Source organism: Triturus cristatus, chromosome 9 (genome assembly GCF_964204655.1).
Source record: "Triturus cristatus chromosome 9, aTriCri1.1, whole genome shotgun sequence".
Lineage (NCBI taxonomy): Eukaryota > Metazoa > Chordata > Amphibia > Caudata > Salamandridae > Triturus > Triturus cristatus.
The window spans coordinates 1,027,414,867-1,027,440,536 of NC_140592.1; the positions used below are offsets into that span (position 1 = coordinate 1,027,414,867).

General features: G+C 45.0%; 1 protein-coding gene across 1 annotated transcript in view; it reads right to left on the minus strand.

The window, feature by feature from the left end:
* Positions 1-25,670, minus strand: part of LTBP2 (latent transforming growth factor beta binding protein 2) — a 1,878,832-nt gene that overhangs the window by 747,069 nt on the left and 1,106,093 nt on the right. The window contains exon 10 of the mRNA XM_085626762.1: positions 11,014-11,136. Coding sequence (XP_085482888.1) covers positions 11,014-11,136 — 123 coding nt within the window. The remainder of the gene's footprint in view (positions 1-11,013; positions 11,137-25,670) is intronic.

Here is a 25,670-nt window from a genome sequence, read left to right on the forward strand (position 1 = left end):
TTACTGAAATTTTTAGACAATGAATGTTTTACAAGGTCAATTGCTTTCTTTTTAAAAAAGTGCAATTAAATGTAGAAAAACTATTCTTATATGAATTTTTTAAGCAATTTGAATAAAATTAGAGTAAGGCTCCTTTTTCAGCTTCTGATCGTGCAATGTGTGTTTTTACTGTGTACGCTTTTATGATTTGTATGCAAAAAAATCGAATAAAGCTTTTTATTGATTGATTGCCTGTAGTACTAGTTCTCCTCCACGGAGAATCTTTATAATAGGCATAATAGGCATAGGCAATGAATTGTCCCGACCCACTTGTGCTTCTGGAGCACTTTTACAAAGTAAATATATAAAATGAATATAAGCTTTCTAAGAAAAATGAATGTTTTATCAAAGGCTATATTGGCCTACTTTTGTGTATTTACCTCAGACAAAAATAATAATTTTTGATTAGTAGCAAAATCACTAGAAATAAACTACTGTCTATAAAACACCAGTAGTATTTCATCATGGCCTGTATGCGGCAGTTGAGCCAGTTCTCCTTTTTTTACAGAGACAGGGGCAAGGGGACTGCTTATGACTATAATGAAGATACATCATAAACAAAGGGGGGAGGTAGAGGCAGTAAGAGCAGATTCGTCCTCCAAACTAAGTATAGATAACCAAAAAGAGTCCCTCCAAAAGGAAAGAGATAATAATAGTAACGACTCCAACCTCGTTGTCAAAGTAAAAAGTTTCCCTTTTAAGTAACTCTCACCCTCGTTTCTTACCGAATGTGGGTAATTTAATTTCATTTGATTTATTATTTTTGCACTTTTCTTAGCCTGTGTGTCCCAGTCTTTAATTTTCCATCTCTAGAGCATAATGAGCATTAGGAACCGGAGGCGCGAACCCTAAATCCAGGCGCACACCTCGGGTAAAAAACCAGGAAGTGAATATGACGGTTAGTGGTCTAGCGTAACCATCACTACGAGGACGCTGATGGTGCCTTCCTATCTGACCATAAGAGACAACCCGCCACACCCCTCCAGTATTCTCTGGAGTCTCGGGCGAACGGGTTCCTTTTCCCCAGTGAGGAAGTAGCCTTGAAGCAGTAAGTGTTCTTTTCCATTGCAGGTTCAGATGTTTTTCATACAAAGGCGTTTTGCGATCCCTTCCTCAAATAACTAACTAAGGAACAGGGTTCTGTGTGTATCTTTAATCCTAGGGTCTGACTACAGGAGTCCCTTCTTCCCCGATTCGGACTCATAAGGCCTGATTGTGGTCTCGTATATGTACGTAATTGTCTTCAGACTAGATGTGGGTACCCATTGGGATCCAGTACGAGTTATTGTTATGTGTTGTGTACTGTATGTCTATGTTTATCATTCTATATTATCACTGCACAGCGTGTTCACCATTTTGTTAGAAAAATATATCACTACCCAAAATAAGCACGCACGCAGAAAAAAGCTTTTATAAGGCCCAAGGGGTGTGCATGTTTTTTATGATTATCCTTTCTCTCTCCAACCACTACAGTAACTTGGTTTTCTGAGAACATATTAATTTTGTGCGGTATATATTTGTATATATATTTTTTCATTCCTTATTGTGCACCATTATCTTTGCTATTAGCTAGTAATGCAATAACTATAGGAGTGGGAACAATCACCTACGGTCCTGAAGAAAAGCCTTGGGGTAGGGCTTGAAACTAGTTGACCAGGGAAACAATGGGTCATATACCCTAGTGGTTTCCCCACATCCCCATGTTTTAATCATATCAGCCAGGAGAGTGAATACAATTATATTTCTCCCACTAGCTAGATATTTGTAGACTTTTTTTTTAATACACTCCATTACCATCTTAACCCGCATAGGTGTATAGGGACATCACAAATCAGTGCTCCTGTGTAGTCACAGGTCACAGCATGCCCCTCTCTGTAGCAGGTCAGGGAGGAGCCCTATGATGAAGCATGCCACCAAGGGGTAATCCTGGTGGCTGAGGGTTACTTTAAAGAAAACCTTTTTTCTTTGACAACAAGGTTGGAGTAGTTACTATTATTATCTCTTTACTTTTAGAATGAAGATACCCCTAGAAGAGAACTAGGATTACAGTAACTAACAATTTCTTCTCCACCAGGGAATCTTTATTATTAGTTATAAGCACTGAATAGTATAGCAAGCCCATTCCTTAAAAAGGCAGTGGAAAAATAGGGAAAGTGTGAAAAATATCACATCTGCACTTATGGCCTTACTACGTGTTTGGTGGTCCGTGAACCATCGTATCTGCGGTCAAGGTCCGAGCACCACAAGCTCGGCGGTCCGAGTGCCGTTATACGAGATGGGCGGATTGCTATTGCATAGACCGCAGCTGAATCGCCGACACCGCCAGTACACCGCAGACCACTGGGGTTGCGGTCAGTGAAAAGCAGTTGCCAAAGGGTGGTACAGAGGAGTTTTACCATCGGCTGTATTACAAGCTGGCTTTCTGACAAGCCGACTGCGGCGGTGGAACTTCCGGCTTTGAGTCCACAGAAACAAAGGATTTAGGGTGCATACACACCTCTCTCCTGTTCTACCTGTCAGAATTCGGCGTGGATCCCTTTCTATAGGTCCCCCTTCACAGCAGTAACTTCAACCCGAAGAATACAACCCTGTTTGTGGCAAAATACAGGTAAGTCTATTTTGTACCATTTACCCATTGCCAGGACTGACCAAATATGGGACAGACTCCGGCAATGGATAGGTGGTATTTTTCCACATGTATTATGCATATGTGTATATTTGACACATGTTTAGTCAAAATGTACTCACAGGCATCAATAGATATGGAAAACCATTGCCCACCGGCGCAAGACCGTCGTAACCACACCGCGGGCCCCCTGGTCAACTCCTAATAAGGCGGTTAGAAGACCGCTAGCGCTGTGGTTTTCTAGTGGCCGAGGTGTTTGGGTGCTCGGACCAAGGCAAAAACCAAAGGAAATGATGGACGGAGTGTTGAACATTGCAAGCACTCACCCCCAGTCAACTGATCTGGGTTTAATCCATCACCGTTCTTTAGCCCACTCTGCCACCCCAGTTCAGACATGGCCATATGCAAATCAGTCTGACCCTGTGCCTCATGGGAACAGTCCAGCCCGAACTGCCAGGCCATGTCTTCCCTGGACCGGAAACAAGCTTCCTAGGACCGGTTTCTGGCATTTCAGCCGTCTTCAGCCAGGCTTGCTTGAATCCAGTGGCAAAGTGAGCAAGGGACTCACGTCTGAGCATACCACCAAACTCGTAATCAGGCCCTTAATCGAAAAGATGAAGCAGAGAGCATTGGCCCACTTGGGCCTTGGCTCTGGCGTCTGTGTTAAGACAATAATGACTCATGAAGGTGTGTATGGACAGGTGGCTGCCATACAGGCATCACAAATTGAGAAGTTTCTCCACAAAGCAATAGTAGCTTCTCTATCTGTTTGGTGTGGGCTTTGGGTCTACCCAACAAACATTTGTTTGGATTACTGTATCAAAGAAGCATACAGGAAACAATTAATCTACAAATGAACTTTTAGAAGTGGCTATCTCCGTTAATGTTTGGCAATAGTTTTACAAACAGGTAGCCAGCCAGTCTAATGTCTTTGGTCTTTTTTAAATGGCATTTTTTAAATCCTTTTAACATCCAGTGAACATGCAGCTTTTCTGGAGTAAACGTACAATTCTGTTTATCTTTATGGAGAAAACCTGTAACCCACGCTTTGCCAAATCAAGAAGGTAGGGAAGTACTGTTTCTTTCTGACATCTAATTGGATGATGTTCTTTTGTAGACACCAGATGCAAAACCTCTTCCATTTACAGGAATAGGGCATTTTTGTGGACGGATGCCTGGCTTCTTTTAAAAAGTTGATGTGATCTTCTGGAAGATCTAAAGGACTATAGTGCAAGAGCTCAGGAGCCAAGCTACCAAGTTCAACGATGGAAGGCTGGGGTGCAGGATCTTACCCACAAACTTAAATCAATTCAGTTTGCATGGCAGTTTCTTGTGTGGGTTTCCAATAGATGTAGAAGATCAGTGTAGCACCACTGTAGTGACAACTCTGGAGCGATGAGGTTGGACCTTGTATTGTGGTTTACCAGTTATATGATCTCCGATGGAATCAGTGAGATCAGAGGAAATGCGTAGATAAATGTCTTTGACCAACTGATCAACAGAACGTTCCCCAGCATGTCTGGTTGGTAGCACCTGGATGTGTAATTTGGGTGCTTCTTGTTAAAAAAAAAATTGACGTCTGAAAAACCCAATTGTAATTCACCTCAAAAGCTCTGCTGCGAGAATCTGCTACCGCAGTCCGAACTCCTGGTAGGTTGACGGCTGGTATGCACAGGTTCCTAACAATCAGCCATCTTCAAATCATGTTGTCTTCTAGAGACAGAGCTCTGGGTGTCCTACCTCCCTGCTTGTTGATGGAATGCATTTTTGCATATTGTCTATTTGAACAAGCTGGGCAGATGTTAAGAAGCTCAGTGTAAAAGAATATAACAGCTAAATGAACTGCCCTTAACTTAGGTAGATTGATGTGGCAAATCCTCTTTCGCCAACCACACTCTTTGGACATGGAGACCCTCTAAATGGACTCCCCAACTGAACAGTGAAGGAGCTATCACAATGGTTGTCCCAAGTACTCCATCGAGCTGACTGTGGTCCATCCACCGTATTTAGATGTTGCGGCAATTGACAAGAGACTGGTGCTGCTGCGGTCTTCTCTGCTGGCTAACAGTACTGAGCCGATTTAGATGTTCCTGTTGTACTGGCGGTGTCCTGGCAGCGGAGGCCTGGCAGAGTGAGTCCTACTTATTTTCATCTCAATACACATATTTGTTGTGATTCTGTCAATATGTATATGTATGTAATATTCACTGATATTTTTAACATAGAGCAAGCACACCAAAAATATACACACCATTGAATGTGCATACGCACCCACGACAGAAGCCTACCTTCCATCCCGGAGACAACAGGGTGGCTGAGCGTTGTGGTCAAGTAGCAAGAGCACAGAAAGGACCAGCATCGGGGGTGGGACCCCAAAAAAAGGTTAGTTTTCATCTCTTTTTTTCCCATTCAGCCAACTCGATCTTGGAGGTTTACCCGCCCAGTTGCCTCAACGGAAAGGCACATCGTAATCTGGATGGTGGGAATTTTGTGCAGACTCGCTTCGAAAGCTGCTTCAGCCCCTGACGCTTTCGATACAGGGGAAAGATCCTGGTGGTGTAGGAGGGACTGCAACGTTTTTAGCTCCAGTGACTAGACAACCTCTAAATCGAGTCGGCAGATTGCCAAATCAGCGGGTGGGAAGACTATTGACAAAAGCTACCAGTGTCTAACTCAGGCCCTTAGTCTTCAGTTGGAAGGGAACCCCTTTAAGGAGAGTGGTTGATCGGTACCACCAAGCAAAGCAGTCAATTGCAGTCTACGAGAGAGTTAACTTGTCCTCCCAATTTGTAGCGAGTTACACTGATCTTCTAAGTACTATTGAAATGGTCTCATCTGCAGACGGTGTTTGGCTCAAGAAAGATGCATAATGTCATTAAGTCCAGAACAGATGAAATCTGAAGGGTCATTGCATGCTTAATTTTTAGAAGTTTCTGCCCGAACATAGGGGCTGATTATGATGGTAGTCGCTGTTGGCGGTCCAGCTGCCAATAGCCTTTTGGTCCGACTGCCGACAGCCCTTCGGTCCAACCGCCGCATTATGATGCTGGCGGTCAGACCACAGCGGTCAGAGTCCACACCGCTGCCTCTGCCTGGATCTTAGATCTCGATGGGGTGGCGGTCTGAGTTGCGGCCATGAATGGCGGCGCTGCCATTGGGATCTGGATGTCCATTCTGGCAGCCTTTCCATGGCAGAAACACCGCCATGAAAAGGTTGTCAGAAAGTGATATGGGGGCCCCAAACAAGGCCCCCTGGCCATTGAGAAGTGGCCATGGGGGCACATGTAATACCCCACTCACCTTCCTACACCGTGTGCCATGACTGCATGGTACATGGCACATGGACCTGCTGGTGGTGCTGCAAGAGGGTGGCATGTGCAGCGTCCATTTGCTTTGGCCACAGCATGCCACCGCCGCGGATCCGACGGTCACATCGAAATGCAGCAGTTGGACCTCTGCCTGCTTGCCGGAGGTCTCCTGAACGCTACAATAGCAGTCGGCAGTCCGACTGACCGCAATCATATTCAGGCCATAGTATCTCCTCCGAAGGATACACTTTTGCTGAAAGTGAGTCTATGATTGCTCCCAGGTAGGGACCTTTCATAGACTTGTCATGATTGACCCAGACACCCAGTTGATGAAAAACAGACAGTGCCATGTTGTAGTGACAATGGGCTTCTTGAGGAGTTGGAGCCGTTATAAGCTAGTCATGTAAGTAGGGTTAGATATTGATTACAATTTTCTGACATGTGTTACCACCATTGCCATCCACTTTGAAAACCTTTGTGGCGGAGACTTGAGGCAGAGGCAGGATCCTGTATTAGTAATGGACATTGCCCACACACATCCAATCCCCCTAAGGGTTAAGGTACATCTGGTGAAACACCAAAATCTGAAATGCTTCTTTCTGTATAAACTTGACTATCATTCAGAGGTATAGAATTGGGTGGTATTTTTGTTATGGTCCCTTCTTTCAAAGCAGAAAGTAATGGGTATAAACTACCTTTGCTTTCTGGGTGAGAGTCACTGGTTCCCGTGTTTGGACAAAATATCAAATAAAAAATGTTGTGATACAAAAATATTGTGTCAAGATGATCAGGATGTCAAAAATATCGTGGATAGGAATATCGAAGGTAAGAATATCATTTTAAAGTGTTTTTAATATTGTTCTTAAAATATTTTTGGGGAAAACTTTGTATATAATATTGTGTGTAAATGGTATTTTATATGTTTTTTGTTGTGGTGTGTTTGATTTTATATGTTTACAAGTTCTTTCATGTGTGCACTTAGTAAGATTGACTTATTAATAGTGACATTTTATTTTCAATTAATCCTAATTAGTCGGTTGGGACTGCCGACCTGGTGTCGGTCGGTCCCTTGACCGAGATGATGTCTCCGCCCGACATTGTAATGAGGCCCTCATTTGTATATTTATATGTTATAGGTTTAAATATTAAAATTTTAATTATAACATTCTAATAATTACATTTCTTTTGTCTGGAGTATTTATGCTAATATTTATTCATTTAAATGTAATATAATTTATATTTCATATATAATTATAAAATGCATTCTATAAGTTTTTTATATAGTCAATGATTTTCTAATTCGGATTATGCATGTATTTTTTATATTATGTTTCAAAATGTAGTAATATTAATAAATCATAATAAAACTATATTACTTTTAAATAGTGATATAAAATAATATGTTAATGTTAATTTTTCATGTTAAAAGTATAGGTTTTTAGTTTTGGTTACTGTGTCTTCCAAGTACTATATACATAAAAATTATATGTGAGTATGGATTACTGATTGTGTATATAAACTTTTTAGTGCCCAATATCTTTCCCAAGATGGTGTAGATCGGAATGGGAATAATAAATGTCACCCCTTTAGTGTCCAACACCTTCCCCAACATGGTTTAGATTAAAGTGGGAATGGCAAATGTTGATCCTTTTCCCCGACCCCAAATCCGGCAGCCTGCTGGCAGTCTCGGCATTCCAGCAGTGGCCTTCACAAAGCCGAAATGCTCAACTTGTAATACGGTGGTCACCACTGAGCTAACCAGGCTCGGGCGGTCGATACGGCGGTCCATAGAATCGCCAAACTCGTAATAAGACCATCAGATGTAGCCTTTTTTTAAGGAAATCGGTTTTAGCTGCTAATAAATCAATATTTTTTACTTTGATTTCCTTTTTTTCGTGTTTTCTGGAGCGTTTCTTTTTCTAAACACTTTTTCCGTTTTTATATAGTTTGTGGATGATCTCTGGCGCCGGTATTTGTAATTACGTCATTTCAATGTCTTCTTATAAGTCATGAGCGGAACACTCGTACCAGCTATATATGCCGTTCTAAAATGTTAAAGATTCACTAAAAGGCTATGGATATGGAATGTTAACAACCTGAAGAGGGGTTTTTGGGGATATAAGCCCATGATGCATCATAGATTGGGGCGTTAAATTGCTAAAAGCACCATATGACCAATTTAATGAAATTCTGAATGCCATAGATTTAGATTTATTTATTTATTTTTATTTTTCTGAGATTTTTATTTTTTAATTTTATTTTTTTTAAATTCTTTTTATTAACAACGTTGAACAGAACGGTCACTTTCACATTTGTAGGTCATTAGGAAAACAGTGGTACACCATAGATCATTTGACAAATCTGTAATGCAATATCTTACAGAGGCGCAAGAGTAAGCAAGTTCACGTTCACACTTCATTGGGACAACAGGTCTTCAAGGGCCGAGGAGATTGGGGGCTCACAGATATTGCCTCGGTAAGCATTCCAGGGAGACCATATCGTCACCCAACTCTTGGGGCAGCCTCTCGAGACATATACTGTCTTTTCCTGCAGCATGCACCAGTCCATGTCCTTTTTCCATTCTCCAAGCCGTGGTGGTGCCTCCGCCCCCCACAGGCGGGCAATGTTACGTTTTGCCATTGCAAGCCCCTGTGTTGCCCACTTTTTGCCCCTTACTGGCAGGTCCGTGGGCTCCCAAATATTTAAGAGGCATCGTTTAGCTTCGGGCCGCAACCGAATTCCCCACACCTCACTTATACAGTCATGTATCTTTGCCCAGTATGCTTGAACCCGTGGGCATTCCCATAATATATGAAGAAATGTCCCCCTGTCCCCACACCGCCTCCGGTAGAGCCCATCCACGCTCCTCCCCATCAATTCCAGTCTGGTGACTGAGACATACGCCCGGTGTAGTATTTTAAGTTGGATCAGGCACAGTTTTGCCGAAATCGCCACTTCCTTAGGGGAGGAGAGTGCTTCCCTTCACTCCTCCTCGTCAATTTCAAGGCCATCCGTCTCCCATCTCCCCCTGAGGGGCCCCATTGGATCTGGGGAGTGGTGTACGAGTTTTTTGTAGGTGAGGGAAATCGCCCTCTCCGGCAAGTGACCATCTAGTAATCTGTCCTCCAGAGGGAAGGATTCCGGGAGTGGTGTCCCCGGTGGGATGTTGGATGTGAGAGAGTGGCGGACCTGCAGATAGCGGAAGTATTCCTTGTGTGCTAATTCGTGTGACTGCTGTAGGGAGGCGAAGGACACCATACCTTCAGCCCCCCAAAGGTCTCCTATACGGGAGATACCTATTAGATCCCAACTGCGGAACCCCTTGGTGCGTCCCTGTCACCCGAGCCTCTCCGACACCCAGAGTGGGGTTGCCTTCGTCAATTTGTCAGTCCAGCCCAGTTTTTGGTTTACAATATGCCACAGTTGGACCGAGTGTTGCGTAGGTCCTGTTAGAGGAACCTTTCCGGGACGCGAATAGAGTGCTGCCTCAAAGTTCCCTCCGGGGAGGAGCCACCTGTCCATTCCGTACCCTGGGTCGTCCCCACTACTGTACGTGCCCTGGTTGATGGCTGAGAGATGCGCCGCCCAGTAATATTTGCGGATGTCCGGCAGGGCTATGCCCCCATCGTACCACCCCAGGGTAAGCTTCTGGAGAGCTATACGCGGCACGCCATTCCAGAGCAAGTCCCACTGAGCGGCTTCGATGGCAGCAAAGTATCCGTGTGGCACCAAATCTGGGTAGTTTTGGAGCGCATATAAAAACCTCGGCAAGGCCATCATTTTGAATAGGGCCGCTCGCCCAAGCAACGTCAACGGGAGCTTTTTCCATGCAGCCACATCCCTTTGAAACCTCTGCAGAGGCGGCCTGAGGTTTGTCTCAAAGTGTTTCTGTGCATCCCCGGAAATGTATATTCCTAGGTATCGGAATCCCTCCGTGGCTATCTGAATCGGGCACCCCCGTGGGAGAGGAGGTGGGGCTCCGTGCAACACATAGAGCAGCGATTTTCCCCAGTTGATACTGTAGCCGGAGTTTTTCCCAAAGCTGGTAAGGATATCTAATGCAACCCAGAGTGATTTTGCTGGTGAGGCCAGGTAGAGCAGGACGTCGTCCGCGTACAGCGAGATTCTGTCCTCCCATCCCTCAGCCCAGCGCAGCCCTCGTATCGAGGAATCCGTCTTATCCAGGCCGCCAGGGGCTCGAGGCAGAGCGCAAACAATAAGGGCGAGAGGGGGCAGCCCTGTCTCGTCCCTCTCTCGAGTGTGAAGACCTCGGAGCCCCTGTTGTTGACTACCACCTGTGCCAGTGGTTCGGTATAGAGGAGGCGCACCCATCCTACAAAATTGGGTCCAAATCCCAGCCGTCTGAGAACCGCCATCATATAAGGCCACTCCAGAGTGTCAAACGCCATAGCGGCATCCAACGAAACCACCACCGCATCTTCTTGGATCGTCTGGTGGCGCCCCATAACACCATGGAGCCACCGCAGATTGAGAGCCGTGTTCCGGTGTGGCATGAAGCCCGACTGGTCTGGATGAACCAGCTTAGGGAGTAGTGGTTTGAGCCGAGATTTTGATTTTTAATGCAACAATCAAGAACAAAAAAAAAAATCAATAAAACAAATGGTGGACGAAGAATATGTCCATACAAATCGATGAAAAGTGAAAACATTTTGCATAAAAATTGGGTCAGCGAACACTATAACGCTGTGTAACCAGGGAGGACACACACCTCCAACAGAAGAGTGCACTTTTAATTTTTACTTACAAAACTGACACACAGAAAGACAACACAAAAACAGATGGTACTTAAACACAGAGACCATATAAAGAGGCTGAAAAGGCAATGAGAGCAGAAGCAGGATAGCAGGAGATGGGAATCAAAGACACAGTGGAACAGAGAGATGTCGCTTAAAGACAATGCGGCACAGACATGAGAAAGAAAAGGTGACAACAAACAGAGTGACAGAGAAAGAAGGGAAGGTCAGTAGGAGATGAAACATGACACAGATAGGCGGGGGATGGACAGGAAATTACACTTACAGATGCAGCGTCTCTGTGATGTGTCCAGCATAAATCCAGGTGAGCAAGAGCATCTGTAGCTACCACGTGTGTTCAAGCACTCTGCGTTCTTACAGAGTCCAGCCAACAGGCACTCATTGATATCTGAGGAATCAAAGAAAACACAATGAACTAAGATCAGCACTTCCCACCCAATCACCTCTGGCACAAAACTAGGGATAACTCAACGGATCATTGCATGCTTGGATACACATTCTGAACACATACAAAGGCTATAAGAACAAAACAAATACCAGCATTTGTGAGGATTTTGTAAACTCCCTCACACATGTACAACCAAAATAGCTCCTATCACCCTACAGCATGTGCAAGACGACACTAAAACGTGTAAGGTCCCAAACGTCACCGGGATGTACAGGAAAAATATATCTCACTACGATGTGTAAAGTAAAAATCACTTAACCCATGACAGTGTGCAGAATAAGGATATCTCACTAGGTTGTGCAAGCTATTTTGTACTCACTAAAGAGTATATCCTAGAACAAATGCAACTCCCTCGTGTAAGTGATGCATCTATAAGTCAGTGCGGTAAGGCATCAACATTTCACTGGCTGAAAAGGACAACAAGGTAGTAAAAGTGTGTGCAGGAGAAACTACATTTCAGCAATTTAATGTGGAGTGGGTCAAGGAGGAAACAGAGTATAATGGTAGAGAGAGGACTAATAAGGAGAAAGGCGGGGTTTTTAAAGATGTAGGTTTAAAAGTTACTGGTAAGTAATGATAACCTTATGTTGCCAGATTTCATTATTTCTAATGCATGTTTTCATATTCAGGCAATGTCTGTTACTAGTATGCTAAGAACCGCTCTACTACGATCTGAATATGGTACACCAAGAAGAGCACTCAATTCTGCTGTAGATGGGGAGCAAAAGTTAACTTCAACATAAGTGACTACAGTCCCCTTATCCATATTTTGACATAACTGGTGACTGCTATTTGTTAGTCATGGCTCTTATTCGTAAATTAACCACCCTGTCATAACAGCCACTTTATTCAACACACCCAGAGAGCAAAATATGTACAACAGTCCGAGGATCCCTGGAAGTAAGTGTGTATGTGTCTGTGCATGTGTACGCGTGTGTGTAGCCCTAGAAGTATGGATTTCCAAGGAAGACATTAATAATCCTTTCTGGTTTTCCTTGGCTGCCATCATGTCCATGTGCTGGTGAGACCCCTCCTTGCAAAGGACACTGAAACTAAGGTTATTAGGATCAAGAAACTAAGGTTATTTGGATCAACAAACCCCTCAGTGGCGCAGTTCAGACCCCCACGAGTACTAAGAGATGTTTGTAATCACCAAGGATTCAGACATACGTTGTTGATTAAAGGAAGCTTAGTTACCATAATATTTGACTATGAACATTTGGTTGGGTCCAGCCACATTCTCAAGTGTAGCACATGATTTATGTCGCTGGGTGGCTTGGCATTAACTGTCACTCACTTAGGATTTCAAGCTGGACCTTGATAAAAGAATGTCAGTTCACTTTCTACTTCACCAAAGCTCGATTCAACATCCCAGAGGAAAACACTGGACAGGTTGTGCCAAGGTAAGACCTCTGTTGAGTCCTACATTTAAGAGACAGGGATAGACCCTGGTACTGAGGAAGAAAGCCTGCTGCTGAAGAGTGAGTACTAGTAGGCTTGTTTGCTGATTATCTGTCCATCCTCTCACCTCTATGAGCAGCAAAGGCTCAGCTGCTTCAGGCCTGCCATAAGGGTCTGGATTCTAAGACAGCCTGTTAAGGTTTGATTGATTGCCCAAGTATAGGGTGCCTCATTCTAGTAGCCATGGTGCTGGTCTGCACTTAAGAGTTTCATTTAGAGTACCCAAGTTAGGAGGAAAAACGCACAGGTACCAAAAGCTTTCTGGCAATTCTATAGTTCATGATTGAAGATGAAAAGTAACACAGAAATAATTACGCTGGCACCAAGCTCCCCTGGACCTCAGGGAAGAGGAAGGAGCCAAGCAAGAAATCCAGGAGAAAATCCAAAAGTGTATTCAGCTGCAGAGGAGCAATAATTTGAGGCAAACATAGCAGCAAGTGAGCAATGAGCGTGATGAAAATAACGGAGCAAATGTGTTGTGAAATATTCTTTACTCCTTTATGCCTCCTTTATCTATGGTTCAAACAGTAACTGACATCACAGTAAAAATACTCAACTTCATCTCGGATTGTGAAACTCAGACAGAATCTTCTGATCAGACCACATTCTTGGGAAGGGCAATTCATAAATCTTACTATACCCTTGTCCACTAACTCATGTGTCGTCTTAGTGCACAAAGAAGAAGCCCATGTTTGGAATCTTTTGTCAAACGCATAATCACCCAGCCACACGCTGAGCTCTGCCTCTTGCTACATGCCACTTGTCAGCACAGTTAGCGCAATATCCTTCTCTGAGCACTCACAACCTCTGGTTAGCCCTCAGCATGGATTTCACAGTCAAGGAGCTTGCTTAAGATCAGCGGGCTGCTTCTGCTGGGCAGTCTACCAAAAAGCATTGAGCTGTTTCTCCTGCCAAGAAGAGATCTGCCATTGAGCTGAGGATGCAAATTAAGAGGGAAGACTTTAGAAGCTAGAATAATGGTTTGTTCAAGCTGCTCGTCCTCCTCTCTGGTGTCCCCATGACATTTTATCCTGGGGAAAGTGGTCCCTAATGAATAATCAATCCATAAAATGAGATCCAAAAGCTTGAAAAGACTTGTGTTCTTGAATCTGATTCTGATTTAAGATCACACGCATCTTGTTGAGTGGACCGTCTACTCCCCAATTGGCTGCTGTAATTCTGGGCTTCCCATCGTTCTTGCCTGCACACTCTGCAGTCACTTTAAGGGTCGCTCCCTTGGTTCGTGGCAACAGTTCCTCTGGGATTTCGGGCTCCCCCTTCATGTGTGATTTGCAAACGTCTTCTGGGGAGCAGGAGTCCTCCAACCATTATATCCTGGCAAACTCCACTCTGGGCCCTCAGGTCCCCTCCAAGTTTGATTTGCACACACCATCAGGTAGCAAGAGACCGCAAACCATTATAGAAATATTTCTTCTTCGGGCTCCTCTATCCTCTCAAATCATGATGATGATAACAAGACCCTCACAGGGATAAAAATGTTGCTGACTTTAAACATGGACCCTATGGACTCTGCATAACATTAATAAGCTGTGCAATTCTTGTTTTAGTGATACATATTTGGATCTTGATTTATCACTTAGAAAAGAGCTCTGAGCGCGTCGTTTCTGCACTGAGCAGCCACTGTAGTGCTGTTTTTTAAGCTTCTTTAGTTTTTTCTTCTTTGATTAAAATACCATTTGGATCTAATTTTATGGATTGATTGTTTATTAGGGACCACTGTCCTCCAGAAGAAAATGTTGGGGAAGAGAAAGCGGTGACAGAGCTGTGTTCTCCTCACAGAGAACGAGCAATATTCTCCCATTAATTTAGAGCAACCATATCATTTTTGAGGGCTTGAAGGATACCTGGATTAAACACTTTGAGTTGACCCGAGCCAATTACCAGTAACTGTTTAAGAATGTGAGAGCCAAGTAATCCCTTGGGAAATTTGGAAGTACTGGGTGAGACACAATTTGATGGTTCGTTAAAATGGAAGATGAGAACAGCTTATTATCCCTTGCATGAGCTCCTGTTGATAAATGATCTCCTGGATGTAGGTCAGTGATACACTTTGCTGATACTAAGTTTGTTAACCTAAAGCTAACCAGGTGGGTAGGATGAGCAGGGTCAACAACCGACTAAATCAGGTGGAGAAATGAGCCCCAACAATACAGACAGAAGGCAGTAAAGAATGCGTAAGGCAGCTTCAATGGCTCACTCCTGGTTCGAAAGCCCAAATGGAATGGGTCCTCCTACCAGTATCAGATGATAACCAGAGCAGGGATGCCAAATTCTTGCCCAAAGAGAGTTCTTCTGGATATGGTAAGGAAGGACACAATAAGAGGTACCCTATTAGGTGACCATTTACTCTGACCATTAAGATTGCCAGCCTATGTTTACATACAAGAGGGCATGCCAGTTACCCTCTGAAGTTAGTAATGTTTCTCGAGTTTTTAGAGGCAATCCCACATTTTCTCAAAAAGGTGCCTTCCAAGACCTAGCATTATATGTATGGCACCTAGAAGGATTGAAAATGGTGACCGATATCTGGGATTGGTCATTGGTAATTTCCGTGGTCTATTATTTGTTGGGCCACAAGAAAGGTCTCAGGTGGCATAGAGTGGCATACAATGGCTGTTAAGAAACCTTTACAGTATTCCATAGCTGTAGTGCAGAAGTAGTACAGAGAGTAACCAAATTAAAAACATTGTCATCATGAGTTCACTGCTCGAGAATGACTCTTGATTTGGTGATTGTGGACTAAGATCTCCGTTATCCAACATAAAGAAAGCAACGGTGTAGGAGACTCCTCTCATCAACATTGGAATCAGCACCTTTACATTTAAGAGTTATTTTCCCCAAGATATTTTTATTGGTCATTGTACAATTTAGAGTTTTTTGATCAGTGAAGGACATTCAGGAAACTTCTGAAGAGGTTGCTCTTTGCAAGCTAGTGGCCACATGTTCTCATTTGTTTCTCCATAGTGATGAGTTGTGCTTAGCTCCAGAACACCTTATAGGTATTTGTGAGCTTTACATGAGTTTAAATTAAATCAATATCTTGAAGAGGAGCTACTAAGTAAAGCTGTGACTAAATCATATTCCAAGGAGGACCCAGCTGGTACAGTAGTGCTGAGGGCAGAGGTGGCTGCTAAAATCCTTCTAGATGGCATACATATAATGCAAAGTGATGGGAAGCACCTTTTTGAGAGCCTATGGGATTGCCTCTAAAAACTTGAGAAACATTACTAACTTCAGAGAGAAACTGGCATGCCCTCATGTATGTAAACATAGGCTGGCAATCTTAACCCCTTCAGTGCCCATGACGAGATAGTCTCGTCATGGAGCGCGGTTGCGCTGTGCCCATGACGAGACTATCTCGTCATGAACCCCGCCCGCTAATGAAACGCCCGGCACAGGGCGTGGAAAGGGCGGGGCACTGAAGAGGTTAAGGGCCAGAGTAAATAGTCACCTAATACAGTATCTCTTGTTGTAGCCTATCTTATCACATCGGGAAGAATGGAGTATGGGATGCATGACTAAACAACTACTGCCTAAACCACGACTTCCTGAACCACGAAAGCTAAACAACGAGCTATGCTAAACCACTACTTTTTTTTCGACGACTTCCTAAACCACGAAATAAAAACCACCTCGTGACTGGCCAATTGGCACTATTGTAATAACAATACTTCTTCCTAATATTTTTAAATTGCTCATTACCCATTTCATTGATAATTTATTCAGATTATATTTTAATTTATAGTTATATTTTTTAAAACATGACAAACTACAAATGATTGTAAATTGTTGAAATTTATATTATGCTTAATTTTTAAAATGTATAGAAAAACAAAACATCAACAATATCGATTAAACATATTTTTACATATTTTTGATAATAATTCCATGTCATTTTATTAATAAAATTAAAAAATACATAATGTTGACTCTGATTTAATTATTTTACAAAAGAATAAAATGAATAATAATTAAATCAATTCAATGTAAAATGTAAATCACCTACCTGACAACATGGATGGGGAGGAGGAGATACTCATGTTTTTTGGTTCCCCCAAAGTATTACCATGCTTGCATTATGAAGGCTGGCTGCTTCCCAACCTTCCTCAGAGCCCGTCAGCCAGATATCTCCATTGAAGTGTCATGTTGGGGGGGGGGACGTGCAACAAAACAGGATGTGGGCTGGCAGCATCCCTGCACTCCTCGGAGTCCACGAGACAGGAGGCAACAAGGTCGATTCCATGAGGGAGGCGTAGAGGAGAAATATGCCACACATTGTGCCAGTGGACAAAAAGTACAAAATGTCAGGCCTTGTCTGACCTCGTTGTCCGCCAGCAAGTTTGCCTCACTTCCGTTTCCAAGTTTATTAAAGAGGTGGGGGCGGAGATGAGTGACGTGAGCAGTCCGGGGGCGGAGATCAATGTCAGGCCTTTAGCAACAGTGTGGGGGGGGGGGGGAGGGGAGAGTGACGTGCAACACAGAGAATGGGGGCGGAGAGATGCCAAGCATAGTTTTTGCATTGCAGTCCGGGAAAAGTTGTGGTTTTGGACTTCGTTGTTCGGGATTTGTCGTTGTTCGGACTTCGTTGTTCAGGTAAGTCGTAATTAATACTTCGTTGTTTAGGATGTTTCCCAGGAGTATGAATACTTGGATTTTTCCAGAGATGTATGAGTTGCTGGCTGCTGGAGATCTGTTGGGAAAGAGTGCCCTACTCTGGTAATTATACTCAACATGCCAGAGGTGCAGACAACTAAAGCTGAAGATAAGGAGTTCATTACATTTTCATGGGAAAATGGCCTGCTTATACCAAGCCGTCTGGTCTCGGGCCACCAAATAGCTTCTTATTTCGGGCCACACAGAAGGTTTGGGCCATTACTGAACAAGACAGAGGACAACATTAGGCGAACCAAGAACGCCAGACAGAACTGTGCAACCTAAAGGAAACACTTGAATACCAAGTGGGTCAGCAAGTCCTCGCCCTCAAGCCAATTTGTCTCTATGATTGAGAAGACAAAATGTGTGGCAATTACAAGGAGAGGAAAATATCAGTGAGTTCAACTATTCACGGATATTGGTGCCACCAGAGAACTCTAACGGGTTCTCCACATGAGTTGGTTCAAGGCTATTTATTGAAGGAGGCAGGGAAAGCTTCCTTGTAGGCACAGAAAGAATTCAATAGGAGAATTTGCCCTCCATAATCTTCTACCAAGAACAAGGGTTGATACCTTGCCTCTGACCTGATACAGGCACAGTATGTAGAGTGTTGGACAATGCTCGCCAGTTGTCTCTGATTCCTGAGTTAACTCCCTTCCATGCCAATTACTCACACAGACATAAGTGACAGTCAAAATTTCAATTTCAATTTCAAAATCTACAGATTAATAGGCTAAGTCCAAGACTGCATCATGGTGAAGGTGACCACGATGCTAGAATTGGGAGTGATGGAGTACTTCCAAAGTCCATGGGCCAGACACGTGATGCTAGCATCAGTAGACAAGTCAAAAGACCTGCAGTTCTGGATTGACTATCTGGGTATCCACATTGTAACAAAGTGTGATTCCCCTCCCATGTTTGATGCTGACAAGATTGTAAATAAGTGGATATAGCTAAACACCTCATCTCATTTAATTTGACCAGTTGACTACTCGCAAATTACATTGCCCATGGAGAAAGGTGAAGTGTTCTCGATGTTTGATGGTGTTTACCAATACAATTCAAGTTGAATGTATCAGCCGCTTTCCGGGGAATTGGGAACCAAATGTTGGCTGACCTGTCGGTATTCAATACCAATGAAATAGAAAACATAGCGGTCTCTATATAAGCTAAACCAACTAAATTTCACAATAGCCCGTCTTCTGTGGACAGATGAAACCTTTGGAAGTTTGTGCAGGACTAGAAGGGCCCACTACTCAGACACTATTGAAAAAGTTTCTAGGTCTCATATGGTACTCCAGAAACTTTTTTTCCCTGCGATGGGACATATCTGCCTCACTGATTGTCCTGACCTCACAAAAGCTGCCTAAGGTCATTGAAGAACAAGTTGTACAAGACAAGGGTACTAGAATTCTCCTGATATGTCAGTTTTTCCAAGCACAAACTGATGCTTCCCACAAGGAACCTGGATTTGTTTTTTCTCATTAAAATAAGAAAGGCAAGAAGCATCCAGTGGTCCTCATCAGAGCCAGCCCATTTTTCAGAAAAATAACTTGCCTGTGATCAAGCAGGGGTGTTGTGCATTCACATTAAGCAGAACATGTATGGGATCCGCTATAGATTCCAGATTAATTTTAAGTGGTTGATGGGAATGAAGGATGAAAGCTCCAAGTTTTGTGGAGTTCCATTTCCCTGCAAGGAGTGTACTTCACCGTGGAGTACAAAACAACGAGGTCTCCTGGGAATATTGACAGAGGGCCCGATTCACAGAAGTAATCTGAGACAAAAGTCTAACTTTACGACTTTCGGTATTCACAAAGGGCATTTACGAGTAGTTAAATTTAAACCAAAACTCTAACTTAGACCAAAAGTCTAACTTTACCACTACTAAAGTCGTCCAAAGGTTCCTCAGACCTGCCCCTGCAGTATCTGCACGCAGTTTTTACTGCCATGTTTACCTGCCAAGTGCACTCACTTCCCAGGCCCTAACCTTCCCTTTTCTTACATGTAAGGCACCTCCCTGTGGGCAGGGTGCAGTGTGGGGTAAAGGTAGGACACATACTGGTGTTTATTACATGTCCTGATGGTGAAATACTGTGCATTTCATTTTTCACTAATGCAAGGCCATCTGTCCTAACATAGGAGTTGCTGTGTAACATCTAACAAGCATAATCTTCCATTGTGAATAGATTGAGAAATGGAGTTTAGGCTTCCTGAATTCAGAATTTAAATATACATCTTTTAATGAAGATGATTTTTATATTATGTGCTTGAAAATGCCACTTTTAGAAAGCGGGCTATTTCTTGCTTAACCATCCTGTGTGCCTCTGCCATTTGTGTGTTCCCTCTGGGTTTGGAGTGACAGGAGCTGGGGATGCACCATGACACTAAACAGACACAAGGGGGAGGTTGAGGTGTGTCTACCTTTCCTGGGGGACTCATAGCCAGACTGAATAGACTTGACTGCATTTAGAGTAGTGGGAGGAGTTGTCGCTTGCACCTGAATGGACTGTGGCTGCCTCTCACAAAGCTGTCTTCCCATCCTTTAATGTGACTGGCCTGAGCCAGGTAGAACTGGTTCATGTATGCCAGAGGAACTTTGTTTGTGCAAACTTCAAAGGGAAATGTGGTATAAATGTTGGGGCCCTGACTCCAGGACTCTATTGGATCAAGAAACTTGCCAAGAAGAAGAGCTGGAGAAGCTTTGAGGAGTGACTACCACTTTGATGTGTGCTTTGCTGTGTTGGCCGGCAAAGGCTGATTCTGTCTTGGGGAGTGAAAGGACCGAACAAAAATTTCTACAACTTCTTTTTCTGAGTTTCTCCAAGGGCTTGAGGTAGAACTTGCCCCCTGTTCAACAAATCTCAGGAACAGCAAAGACTTCAAGCTCACCTGCTTCCAGCACCGGGAACTGTGTGTTTTGTGCTGCAACAGATAAAGCAACCTAGCGCCGACCACGGTGCCGCCGTTGGCTCCGTAACCTGAAGGCACCGCAGAGGGCACCGCCGCATCTCGCACCGCGACCCTGGTCTCACAGATGCCGCCACCCAACCGCTGCTTGCACCGTGACCTGTGGGCAACGCCTCGCTTCAAACTGCCACCCTGGTATGCCTGATGACACAGCTCCATGCCGACATTGACGCCGCTGCCTGCACCATGGTTAGGGGGGCACTGCTCTCAACTTACATGACTAACCGCCCTGTCCCACACCTCAGCTTTGGCTTACCAACTCTGGTGCCATCCAGTTCGTCAGCCGATGACAGCGCTTCAACGAAGGCGATGCCACTGACTGCACCACGGCCTGACAGCACTGCAACGAGCACCATTCCACTTCGCACCACAGCCCTGGTTTCACTGATGTCGCTGGATGCTGTCACCGAGCCACTGTCTGCACCGCGTCATGAGGGCTCCGCACGCCGCTCCTCTACACTTCACACTGCAGCCCTGATGCCCGCCGGGGCTCCTGCCTTCAACTGCATGGAGTCCGATCTACAACGCATGTGACTTCAAGGGCCCGACTACCCATGCACTGACCTCCGGTCCCGATGCCTGCCAACGCCGGCGCTTCGAGGTTCATCGCGAAGTCCCTGACGTCGTGCATTTCTCAGGGTACTGTTTGCCAGCGGTTTTCTGGGTTGCGATCGCAGGTGGATGACTGCCGCCGGCTTGGCGGTTGCCACTGCCGGCTCGGCGGGGCCATCCAACCGCCATCCTAATAGACCCCTAAGTGTGAGGAAGTGAGTGAGTCAGTGGTTTCCAGGCTTAATGAGTCACATAGGAGTAGGTGCCCACCTGGCAGGTATGAGGATTTTGTTTAAAATGTTTTAGCTATTTTACTTTATGGAAAAATTATAGGGTTGAGTTGTTTTCTTTATTTTCCTGCTTCACAGGTTTTTTTGTGTTTCAAAGGAAGGAGATGTGTTGTATATTCATTATGGGCTACATGTACATAGCTTTTTGTTGTTACAAACAGCCCGATTCGCAAAATCAGCCCATTTGCAACTGCAATAAAGCCTTTTTGTATGTACACCACCCTATTTTGCGACTCAGTACCCTATTACTGAATTGCAAAATGGGTTAACGATTCAGTATTAGGAAGGGGCATGTTAAGGGCGTCCTTTACGAATAACGACTTGCAGTGCTATGTACGGATGATTTATGACCGATATGCAGTCGTAAAATATTTGCAGGTTACCACCTACTTCAAGTACGTGGTAACCCAGTCGCAAACGGGAAGGAGTCCTCAGGGGACCCCTTCTCCTTTGTGACTGAATGTGAAAATGTGTTTTTAAGAGTGGGCAGTGGTCCCAGGGACCACTGCCTACTCTTAAAAAATAAACTAAAACGTTTAATATTTGTTTTTGAAACGTATCCCATTTTCCTTCAAGGAAAACGTTCTGCATTAATTAAAAAAAAAGTTGCTTTATTTAAAAGCAAACACAGACAAGGTGGTCTGCTATCCCCATAAAGCCACTATCCCTGTGTTTTTAACGATTCCCAATGGGTCGCAAATTGCAAACTACCTCATGAATATTAATGTGGTAGGTCAACAGCGACCCCATTAGGAATCATTAAATGTGCCACGGACACATTTGTACATAGGTCTTTGCTATTTCCTTATACCGAAATGCGAAATTTGCTATTAGGAACTCGCAAAATGAAACCTACGTACATGTGGCCCTATATTTTTATGTATATATTTACATTTATGCTTGTTCATGTTTGTCTTGCATTTCAGTGGAACGGTTTATATTCATCTTAAATGTAGAATACTGGTAGGTTATTTTCCCATGTCGGTTGGCTCAGTAAGGGCGTTGTGCTGTGCTGCCACATTAAAGACTATAAACTCTTCATATCAGCGTGAATGTATGCTTTCTGACAATATATGCATATTAAAACAGAGATATACGTGTAGCACAGCTTTTGAAACTCATAATTATACAGGAGACATTGACCCTGTTAATTTAGGGATTAACATAGGACAAGGGAGAGAGGCCCGGTATATGTATGATGAATGGAGGTTTGCAAAAGCGTAGGGAAAGTATCAAGAGAAGGTAGATGGAGAAGAGGGGGGTATTTAGTCTCCTTCTCAACGTAAAGAGAGAGAAGGGAAGTTTGAGTTTCGGGGTCTTCATTCAACACAGGAGCTATGAAGGAAGGTAGCCGTCCTGTATTTTTGAATTTCAAGAATTATTGGTTCATGCTGCTTTTAGTGTCAGAATCATATATTTTGTTAAATCAACGGGTACTCAGGTATGTAATGCGTTTTTAGATTATGCATAAGGATTTGAATTTGATGCATATTTTTAAAAAAGGGAGCCATTCAAGGTCTTTGAAGATTGCATAATGTGATTATTTACATTGGCAAGCAACCAGGCATGTAGCACTAGAGAAGGTGGCTTGAGAAGCATGTGGTTGACATTAGTGACGTCAGTCTGCAAAGTGTTGCCCTCATTAACACAAAGGCTTGCATGGTTGAGTATATGTATGAGGCGACAAGCAGTGTAATCTTGTTCAAGGGGTTGATCTGAAACCACACTAATTGGTATGTTTTAGTGTGTTTGTTAGGACAAAGATACTCGACATTGCTTTGAATAGCTGTGCTGCTCTGTCGTGTATGTTCTTCCTGGCCTGCACTATATTTTTCCTTCAGTAAATTCAACAATCTGTGATTCCACTTGAGGTAGCACACATGTTTTTCACTGTTTACTATTAACTCTGCTTACGGGGGCTGAATTGAGCCCAACCTGAGTGAAGATGAGCATTTCCCTCTCGTTCCTGCCTCTGAGATGAATGGTGTCTGTGGTAGCATGATTAGTGTACAGTGGCATAAGCCTTTTTACCTGTACCCTTGAGGAGAGGTCAGTCCTGTAAAGGTCTGCCTAGTCCCGATAAAGTTGATCCTTTAGCTATCCTCATATGTGGGACATATGTGGGTTGCATATATGTATCATGACAATTCTTCACTATGTAAGCAAGTGAATGGCTGTTTCCATTTAAGATAGCATGTGATTGGACGCACAATTAAGCGGGCTTCTTGTAAGTTGTTCTTTGCACTTCTTTGACATACCAGCCAAAACACTCCTGTGCTGAGGGCTCCAACCACAAAACAAATCTTGCTTCTTGGGTAAGGGGGTTTCTCATTTTCTAACCTTATTAGATGTATGTTTTCTTTGCTACATGTGGGAGCCGGCCTCGTGGCGTGGTCCTGTTCCCCCGCGCTAAGCCGCACAAGGTCCCATGCACCTCGGGGCTCCTCCATTTTGGATTATACGTCACTCTACGTGACCACCTGCGTGACCCCGCTTCACCCGGCCTCTGTCCCAGCGAGGCCCGACATCAAGACGCCAACCCCTGGCCCGGGGGATACCACGTGAGCCCTTCCCACTCCCGGCGGAGGGCAGTATCGATGGGACCCCCAACCGTCCTTCCACACCTAGGTGCGATCGCCCCACAGCTCTCTGGGGCCTGGCACCTCTCCTGCTGGGCGTCTGGCCGCTCCCTACTCGGCCTCTCCGCCCCCTCCGGGCGCAAGGGTCCGGACATCAAAGGGCTCCAGTCCTATATCTGGGGCGACCCGACAACAGGACAGTAGTTGTATCCTGGAGTCAAGAGCCCTGCTGATCGGATCGCGGCTGACCCTACGGAAAAAGACTCACCTTGAACCCACCCTCTGAGCTCTGCTGACGACGTCGCGGCTCCACCGTGCTTAAAGACCTTCACGAACCTTTGGGGCCCTGCTGACGCTGTCGCGGCCCGACCTTGTTGAACATTACCATCAGAGCCCAGCTGACCTCGTCGCGGTCGACCGAAGCGGACCTACCACCGGAGCCCTGCTGACTGTGTCGCGGCTCAACCTAAGCGGAACTACCACCCGAGCCCTGCAGACGCCGTCGCGGCTCCCCACGTCCGAGCCGCTCTGAGACCAGCACTCAAGGTCTGGCGCAGAGCCCTCCCGTACCTGGTTGGTACTCAGACTGTCCCGCTACCCTATCCCTCTAACAGACATTGAGACTCTTATAGGATCCCTCGATCCCACTGTAAATATTGAACGTACTTCTGCTGATAAAGAACCAAGTCACGCAACTGATATTGAGTCCTGTGTGGTGGTTTTACTGGGCCTAGTACGATCCTAGGAGAAGGACCTCCCCGAGGGGGCTTCTCAGCGGCGCTCGGCTATAACTTTGCGGTAGGAAGGTGCCCCGGAATAGTCCTTCCGACTACCCGGTGGTCCTCCCTCCAACATTTGGTGGCCAGCGACGGGATCCGAGCCAGACGCAATCGTACAGGCAAGTAACGCACCCACTACCTGACTAGACGGAAAAAGAAAAAGGGAACCATGGACGGCCAAGAAGCAACCGTGGCCGCAACCTTCCAGTGGGAAAAACTGGAAGAATACACCCACAAAGAACTCAAACAATTCTGCAAGGACAAAGGGATCCCAACCACAGGATTGGGCACCAAGGAGGAAATGCAGAAAGCCCTGAAAGCCTGGGCAGAACCCGAGACCACTCCACCCCGAGCCGAAGGGACCTCGGCCCGGGACGGAAACCTGCCGACTCCAACCCCGACAGATGGGGAGCGAACCGTCTCAGAAACCAGCCTTTCCCACGAAGAAATACGAGAACGGGAAAGGGTCCGGACACACGAAATGGACCTCGCCCGACTCCGGCTGGACGGTGAGCTCCTACTGGCGGAGAAGAAGATAGCCTTGGAGTAACTACGGCTGCAAGAGGAAATCGAGGAAAAGAAACGGCATCGGGAACTAGAGGAGAGACGGCTAACCCTCGAGCACGAGAGGAGCCTTAAGGAACTTGAACTAAAAGCTAAAACAGGGGAGACCGGCAACCCCGGGGCCCGGGACGCTCTGCCCCTGACCGAGCCAAAGGTTCACATCCCCAAGGATGTCGTCAAGGAGTACTATAAAAATGACGACATCCAGCAATGGTTCAGAGCGTACGAAGTAGCAATGACCTCCCATCGGGTACCCCGGAAGGATTGGGGTGCCGGCCTATGGGGGAGGTTCCTCAGCGAGGGCCGGGATACCCTGCTGCAACTCCCCGACGCGGTGATGACCTCATACGACCACATGAAAGAAGCCCTACTCACACGCTATGGACTATCAGCCGAGATGTACCGGCAACGCTTCCGGGACTGCAAGAAGCTCCCCGGTACCACATGGGTAGAATACGTGGACTTCTTCAGCCGAGCGTTGGAAGGATGGATAAAAGGAAGCAAGGTCACCTCATATAATGAACTGTTCGACCTCATTGTCTGGGAGCACCTCGCCAACAACTGCTTTGTTGAACTAAGGCAACACCTCCTGGACAGTAAACTGA